Here is a 14999-nt window from a genome sequence, read left to right as displayed (position 1 = left end):
CGCTCTTCATCATCCATGGCACCTCTACTAGACCTGTGTTGCTATGTAATCCTATGTAAATAACACAAAAATGTATTAAAAATATGAACTAAATGATCACTGTTTACTTTTAAATTTATATTCATATCTTAATAGTACTGAAACATTATATTAAGATTTATATATTAAGATATTTTTTACAAAGTCTAATATAAAATAAGTTCCCAAAATTTCTCATATACATAAACTTATTCAATATAAAAATATATAAATGCTAAATAAAAAATTTGCAAAAATCCAATTTAATATGTAATATATTTTAAATAACTAATATTTATCAGTTTTCTTTAATAGTTATTATCAAATCAATACAGACTATATTCTATGATTAAATATGTTAATTATATACATTAAGCTCTTTTGTTATATTTAAAAATGTTAGAACTCATATAACATATTTTTAATAGAATGTTTTCTATTCACAAATTTCTTTCTCTAATAATGATAATAAACAGTTACATGTATAATATAAATAAATCACATGTATAAGTTATATACATAAAAATTAATGATATTTAACAAAACTCAATAAAAAATCATAGAAGTAAATGTGACATAACACAAAATATATAAATTAACTTTGACCTTGACTGTATCCTCAACTTTATATTTTATATTTCTATACTTTTTGAAATAAAACATCATATATTTTCATACATAAGCACTTAAAAATATAAAAAATTATTAACTAAATGTAAACTACATAGTCTCTGACTAAAAATTAGCATTTTTCTTAAAAGTAAATATACTTTTCTAAACATAACAAACAAACCTCTAAAATATTGTAAAACAGCACCAAACGGAAATTCTTTTTATCCATGAATTTTTCGTGAGTAATCAATCATAATTTAAATTAGTTTAATAAATATCACTACTTTAAATATCAAACTTTTAGTAACAGACTATCATATTTTACATTAATGTCTTTAGCATAATCACGTAAAGTTAATAAAATTTGAATTGTTATTCAATTTTCTGTCTATTTTTTATGTTTGGAAACTTTAAAAAATCATTTATAAGTCAAAACTTCGAAATTTATTCGAATTGTTATCGATAATTCATATACAAATGGTGTGCAAAACATATCAATCATTTTCTTACGTGTCAATGCTTAATCCTATAGCCGTATCATAAATTCCCATAGTAATATTATTTTTCATAGAAAAATCTCTATTTCACTTAAAACTGTGTTTCACCGATAATAAAAACACTGACTCGTGTTTGGTCCGAACTCACATAGCTTTTAATCTCTTTACAGTATAGACCTCAGTCAGCTACAGCAGGATGGCGTGCCGCTCGACAATCGGCGGTCATTCCACAGTGGGGAAAACCGAGGCACTATAATCACCGAAAAATGCCACTTTTCATCACCAAAAATCACAAACTGTTCTTGTCACTAGGAGCTGTATCATCACATACGAAACATCGTTTTACCGTTGGATTCCTACATGCACAATTAACTTAGGCTAAATAAGGCAGGGGACAATTTTGTTGGCACGGCCTTTACGGCGACAGTACGCCATTGCTATGTCAGAGTTTGCAGGCTATAAACATACCCGGGCCGCCCGTAACCACGCCGGATCACGTACCTTCCAGTTACTGTTGTCTCCTTAGCAATTTCATGGCGGCTTTGCACGCGGAATTATCGGGATCCTCGTCGAAATTCACACGGCTCATCCAAGTAAACATCTTGTAGTAACAGAAAAAAATGTCACAAGCTGCTTGAACGGAAGAGTACGCAACTGACGAAGCGCTAAAGTCACGGAGTCCGGATGTCGGTACAAAGCCAGAGTGCGCACTCGCTTAGATGCGTATATGTGCTGCCATCATGGTATAATACATGAAAACGCAAAGGAAACATCGATGCACGGAATTGGAAAAAACAGTCACCAATGGTGAATCTCCTAATGCAACACGTGCATTAGCGATTACATAATATGGTTCTAGTTTCATATAAAAATTGTATGAAAAAATAAATTAAATCTTAAGCGATAGAAATAATGTATCGTAATTTGTATTAGAAATAAATATTATCTGGCTTCAGAAAAATATTATATACTTTGATATTTGTTGGGTAAAAGGTAAATTGGTTTATTAATATTTTAATGTTTACTGAATTATTTAAGATTTTATTTAAGTAAAGATAATTCGTAATATTTATGTGTAATCATTAATTAAATTAAAGACAACAGCTGTTATAGTGTATTTTCTTATATATTATCACTAGAACATACAAAGTTGGTACTTATTGTTGAAATGTTACTATAAAATTCAAAATATCGTAGTGCAGAATATTCTTAGATACAATAAATTTGTCGTAATGACGAAACATCTGACGTTCCTTGTTCTTCTAAGAAATTCAGTATGTTTTTAACAACTGAAAAAGATAAATAAATGTTGCATTAATAATGTATGATAACATATTAATGACAAATATTGCTTTTTCGTATAAAATTTTAAGCTTTCATTACAAATATACCTTGTTTATCTTCAGCACTCATAAACATATTTACAATTGAAAAGCGTTTCATTTGACTAAATGATTTCAAAAAATTATTCAAGAGTTCCACATCATTAGATGTGCAAAAATATTGTTCCAAACAATGTAAAATGATACTGAACATATTTCCATCCAATTCATTAGCTAAAACTAATATAGTTTTACTGATTAAAAATTCTATACTGTTGCCACTTCTTATTAAAATACAAACCTGAATTTAATTTGTTAATATCCAATGATCTTAGTAATTGTGCGTACACTTCGAAATCAGTATCATTTTGCAATGATCGCCATACACGCATAAATTCGTACCCGTTTTCGATATTTTGGAAATCCTAAAAAATATTACATTGATTAAAACATTTCTTTTATATAATTAATTATATACCTTTGGAATATATTTTTCCGACTTAGAAGTTATATTTTTATATTTATCTGTCACTTGTATTTCCCTAGGTGATGACATCGTTTGACATTTTTCATTCAAATTACAATTTCGTTCGGTAGATTTATTTAGATTTTTAACATTTGATAATTCCACTTGTTTGTTGTCGGATGTTTTGTTTTTGCTTGCAACTTTTGTATTGTTCTCATTTACAATCGTTCCTTTTGGTTTGGATTCAACATTTACGTAGTTATTATTACTAGATTCACTAGGTAATTCTTCAATAATAACTGAATTAGTGCGTTTAGAAGGTCTTGTAAAAGAAAAAATTGATTTCGGTTTCATGCTTGAAGAATTATTTTTTTCTTGGCATAATTTATATATATTTGTGGAATTATTAGGCTTGTTAGAAGAAGAAACTGAACTTCCAGTCAGTTCAGTGTTTGTTTTGATCACTTTTTTGTCACTTTCAGGTTTCTTTGAAATAACATTTTTTGCCATTTTTTTATTATCGTCCTCGAAGCAGTACTCAGCTTTAATATGTGGCCTTGGTCTTAAATTTTGTGACGGACCCGGTGCCTTGTCACAATAGCATATACAGCTCGATAAATTCAATCTCGATTCAAATTGTGAGAAGTAATTTCTTTTCTCTTCCATTTCATTAAATTTTGATTTTTTATTTATATCTTCCTTTTGTTCTTCTTTGATAGTCATTCTAAAAATATCAGAATGAAATAATTTATATTTACGATATTAAATATTTTTCTTTTATCGTACCTTACTTTTCTAGATTCGCAAGGTTTCCGTAATTTTTTTACACCCGCAATCGCCACTGCATTCGTAGGTTCTAATGTTAAAGCAGCTTCATAATCTGCCAATGCCTAATAAATGTATATATTTTTATTTTATACAAATTTTATAGAAAAAGTTACACCAGAAATTGCCGAATTTCATCTAGATACCTGAGATGATTTTCCAAGATGTTCTAAAGATACAGCTCGTCGAAGAAGGGCCTTGATATTTGTATATTCTACGCTAAGTACCATATTACAATCGGTAAGAGCATTTTCGTATCGTTGAAGTTTAATATCTAAAAAAATATAATTTAATTTTAACGCTTTTTAACAAAATAAATGAAGTTAATATATTTACATGTCATTGCGCGGTTATTGTACGTAATTATGTTCGAATTCATTTTTATGCTAGTATTATAATGCTTTAAAGCTTCCTTGTAATCTCCAACTCTGAATGCTTCATTTCCCTTTTCCCTTTCCTGTTCAGCCATCACATCCACTTCCGTTCCTGTTAGTGCCGCTAATAACAACAAATTTTCATTTTGTTATTATTTTACTATGTACTATTTAAAATAATTAGAGGATTATTTAAATAATTATCGTTCGTGTTACTTCCATTGTTCTCATTTACTTAGTTTTCAATGTTTAGATTCCCTAATTAATTTATATAATATACATATATTGTTTTCTGCACATACATTTATTGATAATAGTTTGTTTTTGAAGTTTCCGTTTGTCAACAATTTCTTTCTGTTTTTGTTGAAATCTTTTTGCTTCAGCCTTTTCTTGTTCAACTCTAATGTCTATTTTGTTTAATTCAGTGTCAACATCGTATTTATCCCAAGCAGAATAATCGCAAAAAGCAGTTCGTTTGTTTTCAGTACCTTTCGAGTTTGTTACAGGATTTTTCTAATTAAATTAAGTGAACAGAATAAAAATGTTTTTAAGTAAAATTACACATTAAATATGATTACATAATTAAATAATGTAATGTGATTGGAGTAATGGTTAAACGTACTTTTGCAGATTCTTCTTTAAATTGTCTGATATCTGGTTGGGGAAGAGAATCTATTATTATGGATTTCCCTTCTTCCAAATCTTTTTCCCGAATTTGCATTTCCGACATCCAATCGTTAATGTCTTTATCAATTTGCTTACATTCGTTTGGTTCTAGCATATCACGTTTAAGAATGGGTTCGGACTTTCTTAAAATTATACTCGTTGGTTTAATAACAGCCAAACGTTGTTCTGCATGTTTTTTTAAATCTGGATAGTATCCTTCTTCACCGGAACTATTAATGAAGCATAAAATAAAAACATATAAATAGAATGTATTAAACATTCAGAATATTTGAAATTATATAGACTGATCAAAATTTATTAAAATTCAGTTTTCAAAAATCCCGCCGATTTGTAATTTCTACTTACCGCAGTATAGTTACTATGCGCTCCAACTTTTTTGCGTTTGTACATTCGGAAATATATTCGTACGAAAGATGCTCAACCGGTATATCATATCGTTCGAGCAACGACTTTTGTCTGGATTTCGTATCACAAATAACGTCTGTATCGTTTTCAACCATTATATCAGGTAAAATACTCTTTGTTGGCAAAAATATTCTTCTGTTAGAACTTAATTAGTTACGTTGCTAGGGGTACACGTATACTAAATTGTCAGCTTCGTGCGGTTTATCCACAAGGTATCTGTATCAAGCTCAATCGATAACACAGGGAGTCTTCTTTATGATGCGTTTCCAACGAAAGATCAACGATGAAAATATAGCAGTATATTCATACTTATTCCATCATTCGTAATACACCATTCGGTATTATACCTAATGTTTTGCTAGTTTAAGACCTGTGTACAAACGATTTAATAGACAGGTAATGAACTATTTAGTATCAGTTGGTCTTAGAATATTTATTAACATGATGTGTATCCTTATTTGATTTAAACACTTAGTATATGATTTTTTGAAAACATATCACCAAAGATTATAATTTCAATTATTGATACATTTAATATTCACATTAAAATTTAATACATATTGTAATTATGTATTTCACGTTATATAATAGCAAAAATTAGTAACAACGTAAATACCATATCAAATTACCTTCGATAAAAAAATTTTTTGCAATTCGATAATGTCAACACGATAATTCGGAGCAGGAAATGTTCTTATAGCCATAAGAGCAAGCGTTTGCGTAGTTACCTGTACTGGCGGACACGCGCTTGCATACTAGCGCTTGCGCATCGGTCTCCGCTTACCTGTTAACACGGCAGTCACCTTGTAGCGTGAAGCGGTACGCCATGCCGTGGTCGAGGCGTGCAGTGGGCACGCTGGAGAGTGTATATTAAACAGTGCGAAGCGCTCAGACTCGAGCATTCGCCGGCGAGCGCTCGGTGAGTTCGGTGTAAAAGTGTTTTCGCGTATCGCGTGTTTGCTCGTTTTCGTTCGCGTATTCTCATCAGTGAATTTCGCCTCGTCTCGTCGCGTATCGTTACGGTAAACAGTATCAAACCTACACGAGCAACGGTGGTCTACATAACGGGAGGCCAAATCGTGAAATTCTTCGTCAAGTAAATTTATTGTCACAAGTGGAATACCAGGTATTTATTCATGCGAATTTTTCTACGTTTCGAATCTTTTTACGTTGGATCGTATCAGATGGCATTATTGAAAGGAAGGAATCAACTTTCTTGTGCAAACACGAGTAGCATCTGTTCGATGTTTAATCATGGTCGACCTTCTGGAGGTCGCATCGATAGCAAATTCAGTGGCTTTTTGTTACACTTGAATTATACCTTAAAATGTATTCAAGATAGCGCTCGTTTGCATGTACGTTGAATATAACCTCTTCTCGCTTGGTATGCCTGCATCATGTAAGACTGTGCGCATCTGTCATCGGGCAGACTCGACATAGGAGCTATCAACGATAAAATATTTAACCTGTAAACGAGCTCGGTCGGTATACGAGTTATTTGTAAAGGAAACGTTAAAGAGTGAGTGTGCGCAGTTCACCGGTCGTTAATAAATAAATACGGAAATACGGTAGACTCGTGCGCGGAACTTCTATAAATATTGAATTTCGGTTTCGTAAAAATAAGGTTATGTTAGAGAAAACTATTGTTATTTCATATTTCGAGACAATGCTAAATGCGATGGATGCTAAAGTGTGTTATCTAATCTACGTGACTTAAAATGGTAAAGAACCGAAACATAAATTTATACACGGCATCATTTACAGGGTCGACACGAAATGTAAATCTTGTAAAAATAATTCGGTAATTGTACGATATGATTTCGCGGTTTGAAAATACGCGGGTATCCGTAGGTATGGTTTTCATGTACGTTAGGTTTCGTGAAATTCTAATACGACTTTTACCAGTGTTCGCGCGCGAAACGGTGATTTGTCAGCGGTTTCGTTCGACAGAAAAAAACGTGCGCCGGAAAAATCGGATAAAAGAAAAAAAATTCGAGCGGCGCGACGCAGGAATTGCAGGAGAGCACGTGGGCGGTGCTTGAAGTCTAGTTCTCCGCGCCTCTCGCTTCCAGTATTCGTCTGCCCGTCCGAGGGAGCGAGTGTTACTCTGATGTTAGCGCTCGCAAGCGCGCGCGCGCCTTCTAGCCTTTTTTCGTAATCCGGACGAGCCCGACGTTGGCGGCGCCAAGCGAGAAGAGAAGATGAGGAGGGAGGCCGTCGACCCGTTATAAATGGAACTAGCAAGACAGCATTTCTTGAATCGTTTCTTGTGTTATTATTCGCAGCGTGTCGGCGCACTAGCCCGCATGTTTGCTCGCGGCGTGACCGGAACGTCGACATCTACCGACATTATTATCACCGTGGTCCAGAGGATGCAGTCGAATTGCGACAACTGTTGAAAGTGAAGTTTTCGAAAGGAAAAAAGAGAAATCGAAGGAGCGAGAAATCGAGAGACAGAAAGTGGCATTTTTGACGACGCGACGAGCGACGATCGCCGCCAGTGTGAAACTCTTGACGCGTGTTATAGTGCCGCGTTTTCAGTGAATGCGAACAACAGTTCGTGAATATCCGCAGAAGGGATGCTGGTGGCGACGCGGTGTACGATTCTGGAAGTTTGGAAACGTGAGAAGTGGACGAAGTTTGAAAGTCGTGTTTCGTTCGTTGCTTGGGCGATAATACACGGCGACTCTCGGTTTCGCGGTTGCATGGTCGTTTAAATTGGCTGTCACAATTCGAGACGCTCTGTGCCGACTTGTTCGCGAGAGGATTGCAACGGTTGAGCTAGTGAATCACATCCGAGAGCGACATTTCGAAAGATCGATGTGTCGTCGGGTCTAAAAAGGTGGCTCTTACTCAACGCCGTTTATCGCGTCATTGGGGAGCGTGCTTGGAATGAACATCGCGTTTTCAACTGCTATGTGAAGTTGTCCCTACAGTTCGAACGTGATTAGTGGATACGTTACAAACGACCGAGTGTCACCGGTTGCTTTGCAATGTGAGTAAATAGAAGCTTCGCGCAGAGACAACCGAAGGACGAATCAAATAGTCACCGGTTGTAGTTCTTCCTCGTTATTTTAAAATCGTTTACTTCGTGTATATGTATCCAAAGGAAATTTTCTCGTTGTTTCCGCAAAAATTGGTAATACTTTTTTATTTGTGAATTTCGACATTTTTATGAAACTATATTCCCCGTGGCTCGCTCAGTGACGTGTTCGTACCTGTAAACGTTTATTACGATTGGTCCCTCGCGTATATGTGCGATGTGAATGGACCTTAATACGGTCGAAACGAAACAAACTGCAGGTAGAGTGAAAAGTAACACGAACAGTGTTAATCGGACAGCATATAATGTGCAAGCGCGGCTCGAGTGACATCTAACATCCACGTCTGATGACAAACGTGAACAGGATCAGGGTGGTCGTCCTCGGCGGCCCCAGAGTCGGAAAATCAGGTAACCTACAAATTTTTTATTTGAATTTTTTAGTTCAGCGCGCGTAGTACAAATTTAGTGGCGCTGCTAGTCGACGCCTAGCAAATATTTTGTACGAAGTAAATTATATATACGTAGTTGCCGCCAAAATGTAGCGTTTAATTATAAAAATACTACTTTTTTCTTTTCTTTTTTCAAAATGTATTCGTAATTTTTTAAAGCGTACGATTTGAAACATAAATGTAGAATAGAAAAGGGAGATATATACAGGTAAGGCGAGTGACGTATTTTACGTATACCAAACTATTTTTGAATAAGAAATACGTTCCAGTGGCATAAAATTTCTTTATTTATTCGCGTTTTCGCCTCTAAATATTATTTGCTTTTCCACTCATCTTAATTTACATATCACGAATACTCGATATCTGTTTCCTTCGCACATAAAAAAGTAACTGTACATTAATTCCATATAATCTCTAAAGACACTTTTATCACAAACTCAGTCGTTTCTACCTTAAACATCGCGAGTCGTACTTTATCAATATAAAATCGGGGACCGATAAATTGCAAACGGCTCTTTTATTATCTTTTTCCAATTAAAGAAAATATTCAGTCTATCAAATATATCGCTAATAAATAAATCAACGTTGTACTGTTATAATGCTATCGAGTATGGCCACTGCCTATTACTTTATTATTACCCGCAGCAGCAATCGAATTCTTGATTTAATCACCATACAATCTGTCCAAGCTGGAGGGCAACAAAAACGTGTATCATTGTATTACGATTATGGGAAAGTACGTCACTGGATACGGATATAAGCGTATCGTAGAGGTATTAATTATAGTGGGCAGTACTAATATTGTGTCGCGTAAAGCGTGTAATTTCTGCACGTCTATCTAATACCGCGGCGACGGATTGAATGAAAGTGCCGTTAAGATGAATACGTATAGTCTTCAGTATAATACGGTGCATTAGTTAGTCGGACAGTCGCGCGACGTGTACAAAGCGATTAAATGAAGGCAATAAGGGTAGTTCAGCGACCCCTGAATTAATCCTATTAATAAGCAGCCACGGAACCGATATCGCCATTGGTATTATTTCGAGGTGTGCATTATTTCGACTAACCTCCAACTAAATAATAGACGATAGGGAACCGCTATCCCTACTCCCGCGCATGCGCAGTGTAACTCGGGTGGGGGAAATTGGGTGATAAACAGCGGAGCTGATAGTTCTTTGTAAAGAACAAAGCAGCGTTCCTTTGCATCGTGGTCGATATCAGGTGATGTTTTATTAGCGAGGTCACGATTAATTGTATACCATTAGGTCTGATTACACGCTATCGAACGCTTTTGGTCTTTTAGAAGAAAGTTTGCTGAATGATTGAAAAAGAGGTTATGTCAGTCTATCGTGTAATTTCACGAGGTCGATGGCCTCGCATCGAGCGTAAAAGTAAACTGCGCGGTTATGCGATAGGTTAGGAATTTCGAAGGTGCTCGGTTGGACACGCGGAATTTTCTATAAAATTGCGATGCCTGTGAATTTTGAAAAATCAGTTGCATCAAGTTGCTCCGAAACTATGTACGAAATTCTCGTCGAGTTTCTGTAGTTACGTATCTTGTCGTATAGTTATTCGAAATTGGTTGGGTAAGCACGTGGAATTTTGTCGAAAGTATGATTTATATGGATTTTGGAAAATCAATTATGCTACCTTGCCTGGTAATCGTTGTTGCGTGTAGTTGCAGCAAGTTTAAAATTACGAAATTATTATGAATTTTTAATGAATTTCTATAGTTATGTTACTGTATCGCCTCCAAATTCGTCTTGGTTCTATATTTTCGATTAATAGATACGTCTTGAGATCATCCAAGATTTTTATCTCGAGTCTGTTGAAATATCGAGAACATTTATGGTATTTAAGTACCTGTATGTTTCTGTAATTAATCAATAACATCTCTCGAATGTTTATCACCTGTTTTTAATGAATGAATTACACTTGTATTTAGGAGAAAGATTTAAGAATAACAATGAGTCACAATTGCGACGTTATGAAGCGATAATAAATTATTTTCAGTCAGAAATGAATTTTGGTATGTTTTGGCGAAATTTTATCAGTTATTATCTAATATCGTATAGGTACCTCTTTAATGAAACTTATTAGAGTCATTGAAACAAGTCCTTTGTGTTAAATTTGATTACACAATTTTATCTACATTTTTTCCTTTAAATGAACAATTCTATTTATTTAGAAAATATATTAGAAACTTATTTTACTTACCTTTGCTCTAGTTATATTTCTGTATAGAGTAATTTTGGTGTATAATTTTTGGGTTAAGAATTTTTATAACCAAATGAGCGAATTTTCTTTTCATATTTTGCCATCTGGATTATTTCTGTGTGTGTTTGATTAAGTATATATCTTATACATTCGTAACCTCCATTTTTCTTTTTTTTACATTTTCTTCCTTGATTTTTTATATATATATCACCTTAACTTTTTTCCATTCTTCCTATTATTTTTATAAAGATCACTTGTATACTTTCACCTACATTAGCTGAACCAAATATATCCTTATTGTTTAAAAAGAATCACTTTCCTTGCTAATTGCATTAATTACATATCATCTCATTAATTACATATACTACCTAATCTATTAATTCGTTTTCATATTTTCCTTTTTATTATTTTCATGAAAGCTATTTTTATGCCTCCATTCATATTGCTTTAACCAAATATATTCCTGTTATTAAGAACGAATCATAAAGAACCATTATCTTTCCTCACAAGTCCATATACTAATTTCACCAAATGTCCTCGTTATCCTGGAAGAGTCTCTTCCTTCTTTAATTATACCAATTATATCAACTAAACTTTCCATAGATCTGTAATTATTTATATTCTTTCTCACGAAATCTATTCTTTCACCTATCTCATGATCATTAAACAGATATTAAATATATCCCACTCACAAAATTGATTCATACTAAAACTACCTAGACTACAGCTATCTATCAAACAGATATCAAACATATCTCATCTATAAAATCTAGTGACACTTCCTCATGTGTATTAAATTTATTAAATAGACATCAAACATATCCCACTCAGAAAATTTACACCTATACCAAACCAATCAAACAGGTAGTAAATATATCCCATCCACAAAATTTATCAACATACTTCACCTAACCTATACCAAATCCTAAAAATTATGCCCTAGTCACAAAATTTATCTATGTTCTCTCACCCATACCAAATCCAGTAAATAGATACTAAATACGACCCGTACACAAAATTTACCACATTCTTCATTATTATATTAAATCCTAAAAAATATACTCTAGTCACAAAATTTACCTATATTCTCTCACCTCCACCAAATCCAGTAAATAGATATTAAATACATCCTGTCCACAAAATTTACTCACATCCTTCATCTATACTCAATCTTAAAAAATATGTCCTAGCCACAAAATTTACTCATATTCCTTCACCTACAGTAAATCCTAAGATCAGGAAAATTCTAGCCTCGTGAATCCAAGATCCATCCTACTCCAAAACAATCGCGTTCGATACTCATGAACCGGTCGGGGTCCGAAAATTGCGTCCCTCAGCATCTTCTTCGTCGTTCTATCGTGGCCAGACGAACGCTTGATCGGAAAGTGGATATTCCCCGGGTCCGGGGGAATCCGTAAAAGTCGTGAGAAGGAGAGGCCGTGTCCTGCTGGGTATAATAAGGACCTCCGTGGACGTTATCGGATATCAAGTGAGGAGAGTGGTCAGCGGGTCGTTGCGAGCCACGAAAAATCCTGCACGGCAGCAGGTTGAGAGATCTGGACATCCGATACATCCGTTCTGTTACCGAGCCACGCTCTCTGTACCCGCCTGGTTCGACCCTGGATGCCGAGTTTACGCACAGACTGTGCCTTTTCCACCCTTATCGGCTTCCGGCGAGACTACGTTTCCATGCTCTCAGCCCAGCAAACAACGGATTGGAATCGTTCCACCGTCAGGTGGCGACCGATTTTTCCGTTCCACCTTGTTAGACCACTGGCTCCAGTTTTTATTCGTCTGGCTACATTTTTAATTGGACCTGTTACAGGCGCTGGGTGTCTTAATTGGACTTACGTAATTGTGAAACGTATCTCCGAGATGCGAGACACCAGGCCTGTGTCTTTGAACTGGTTAGAGGATTTTGAGGATTCCTGTTGAGATACTTGGTGCTCTCGGACATTTCATCTATTTTAGCGTCGAATAAACATGAACCAGACAGTCCTGGTTCCAGAACAGCAACTAAAGCTTCGTATTTGAATGGTAATTCTTTATTTTGGGAAATCCAAGCTTCAAACTGTGAATTAGAATTGTTCAATTTTGAATTTTGAATAAATTAAATAGATTATAAATATTTATAACAATTGCAGAATTGAAATTTTAAATTAGGATTTAAAATGTTAAGTATCAAAGTGGTTACATAAATTTTATAAAATTGGAATTTTAATATTACCTTCAGAATCAGAATTATTTATACTTTGATCATAGTTCTCGTTGGTCTTTTAATTATTCTCGTAGCTAATTAGCTTCATTTGCGAGGATTTAATACTCTACATCAATGTCGAGACCTCTCGTGGCCTAGTTAAAGGATCCAGTATAATAGAAGCAGAGTGTATTTTCATAGAACTCTAATTCCAATTCCTATTTTCATTCTGAAAACTATGGATTAATAAATAGAAATTATTTATATAAAAGAGATAAAAGTATTGACAAAAGTGTTTTATGAAGTTATATTTAAGTTATATTAAGTTTTATGAAGTATATTTAATTACAATGAAATGCTTTTATATATGTCTATAAATATTTATTAAATAGTTGTTCAAAGAAGTATGTTCGTTCATCAAATGAAAGTTTCAGCTTTGGTAAGCATCGTTGGTTACTGGCGATGTGTCTCTACCGATTTATATTTGTTTCAAGTGATGCAGGTTTAGTTATTTTATTGGATCAGGGAAAACTGGATAAGAGTTAGACGGTGGAACCTGAGATGGATACAATGACGCTTTCACTTTCTGGAAATAACACTGATCATGAACAGAAAGTGTATATTCCTGATTGAGAGGATACCAATGTTTAATTTATCAAGTAATTTGCATTTAAATGCGAGAAATATAAAATACACCAAGTTAGGTGTCCCAAATAGAGAAAATTTGTACATCTGTGTTCTTTTTAAATTATTTACAATTATTAAAAGACTTTACATTAATAATTTCCAAAATTAAAAATCCTAGTTGATAAAAATTTCATCCTGGAACTACAAAATTTTTCCAGAGTTAAATAAAGGAATATAGTTGAAATTTCAATCTCTATCACATATTTGTATACATTTTTGTCAACCATAGTTAAACAAAATGGGAACAAAAACACAAGAATACCAAAAAATATCTAATTCAGATCACTCTTTCTGAATTTAATGTATACTTCCTCTTCCATAAACTATAATGTCAGATGTACTAAAAAATCTTTTAAAAAATATAGTCAATAATGACACAATAATTATATTTTCGTTTTTATCCCTCTTATATTTACTCTTACCTCATCTTCAATTTAAAAGAAAAAAAAGAAAAAATGTCGACATCTCGAGGCTTCCAATTTTCTGAATTCTTAGCGAGATCCAACCCTAATAATAAATTCAACCCCATTCGCCACAGGAAAATCTCCGTTCAGATATTTATAGTCACGATGAATTTCGACGATGGTAACAAAGGAGGCCAAAAGAGTTTAGCGATACGATTTTGCATGAATATATTAATAGAAAAGCTGGTGGAAGCCACGAGAACGTCGATGATTACGGTTAGGGGCCATTTATCTGCGTTAACGCCTATTGAAGTGGCAATTGGAAGCCGGTGCACATTTCCATGTCGCGCGAAGTATACATAAATTCATTTCGGCCGAACGGCTCACTTTATTACCAGCTCGTTAAAAATTGTGGCCCAGACAGGGATGGAGAGGAAAAGAAGTCGCGTCGCCTTTCTTTGCCCTTTTGTCGTAATCGTTATTTTATTCCCCTTATCTGTCTCTCTGTCGTATCTCAGACTTGTTTTAACCGTAACCGCCACTCGATATTTCTTGGCTTTTATATCGAACCGTTTAATGGCTGGTAGTTTCACAATAAAGGGGCATTTAATATCGAACGTTTCTGCGATGAAGTTTCTAGTATTTCGTGGCACCGTGTCAGCGAATTTAATATTCACCGTTTCAACCATGGTGGACTTAATATTTGTCGATTTTGTACTGCACGCGTAGCTTAATGCCCTTTCGTTTTCATATTAGGATAGTTAAACGTTTTTCATGCGTTATATCACAGGACTCG

General features: G+C 34.3%; 2 protein-coding genes across 2 annotated transcripts in view; one reads left to right on the top strand and one right to left on the bottom strand.

The window, feature by feature from the left end:
* Positions 1-2336: 2336 nt before the first annotated feature.
* Spag1 (Spag1 axonemal dynein assembly factor) lies at positions 2337-5398 on the bottom strand. The gene is made up of 10 exons (XM_017910283.1): positions 5147-5398; positions 4737-5010; positions 4417-4627; positions 4077-4238; positions 3887-4014; positions 3702-3805; positions 2928-3639; positions 2751-2874; positions 2519-2683; positions 2337-2416 (listed from the first exon to the last, which is right to left on the bottom strand). The coding sequence occupies exons 1-10, from the start codon at positions 5299-5301 to the stop codon at positions 2337-2339; spliced, it is 2115 nt and encodes a 704-aa protein (XP_017765772.1). The 5' UTR covers positions 5302-5398.
* Positions 5399-8474: 3076 nt separating this feature from the next.
* LOC108554879 (ras-related and estrogen-regulated growth inhibitor) overlaps positions 8475-14999 on the top strand; it is a 128815-nt gene continuing 122290 nt past the window's right edge. The window contains exon 1 of the mRNA XM_017910290.1: positions 8475-8657. Coding sequence (XP_017765779.1) covers positions 8597-8657 — 61 coding nt within the window. The 5' untranslated portion in view covers positions 8475-8596. The remainder of the gene's footprint in view (positions 8658-14999) is intronic.

Source organism: Eufriesea mexicana, unplaced genomic scaffold (assembly GCF_001483705.2).
Source record: "Eufriesea mexicana isolate 0111107269 unplaced genomic scaffold, ASM148370v2 scaffold92, whole genome shotgun sequence".
Classification (NCBI taxonomy): domain Eukaryota; kingdom Metazoa; phylum Arthropoda; class Insecta; order Hymenoptera; family Apidae; genus Eufriesea; species Eufriesea mexicana.
Note: the sequence above shows the minus strand (reverse complement) of the source record. Positions and strands in the feature narration are given on the sequence as shown.

Excerpts from the sequence above, each read along its gene's own strand:
- Spag1 (XM_017910283.1), bottom strand. The coding sequence starts at position 5,301 with ATGGTTGAAAACGATACAGACGTTATTTGTGATACGAAATCCAGACAA. Across the intron at positions 4,628-4,736 it reads TTAAAGAAGAATCTGCAAAA|AAAAATCCTGTAACAAACTC; the intron begins GTACGTTTAACC and ends TAATTTAATTAG. Across the intron at positions 4,015-4,076 it reads CAATAACCGCGCAATGACAT|ATATTAAACTTCAACGATAC; the intron begins GTAAATATATTA and ends ATATTTTTTTAG.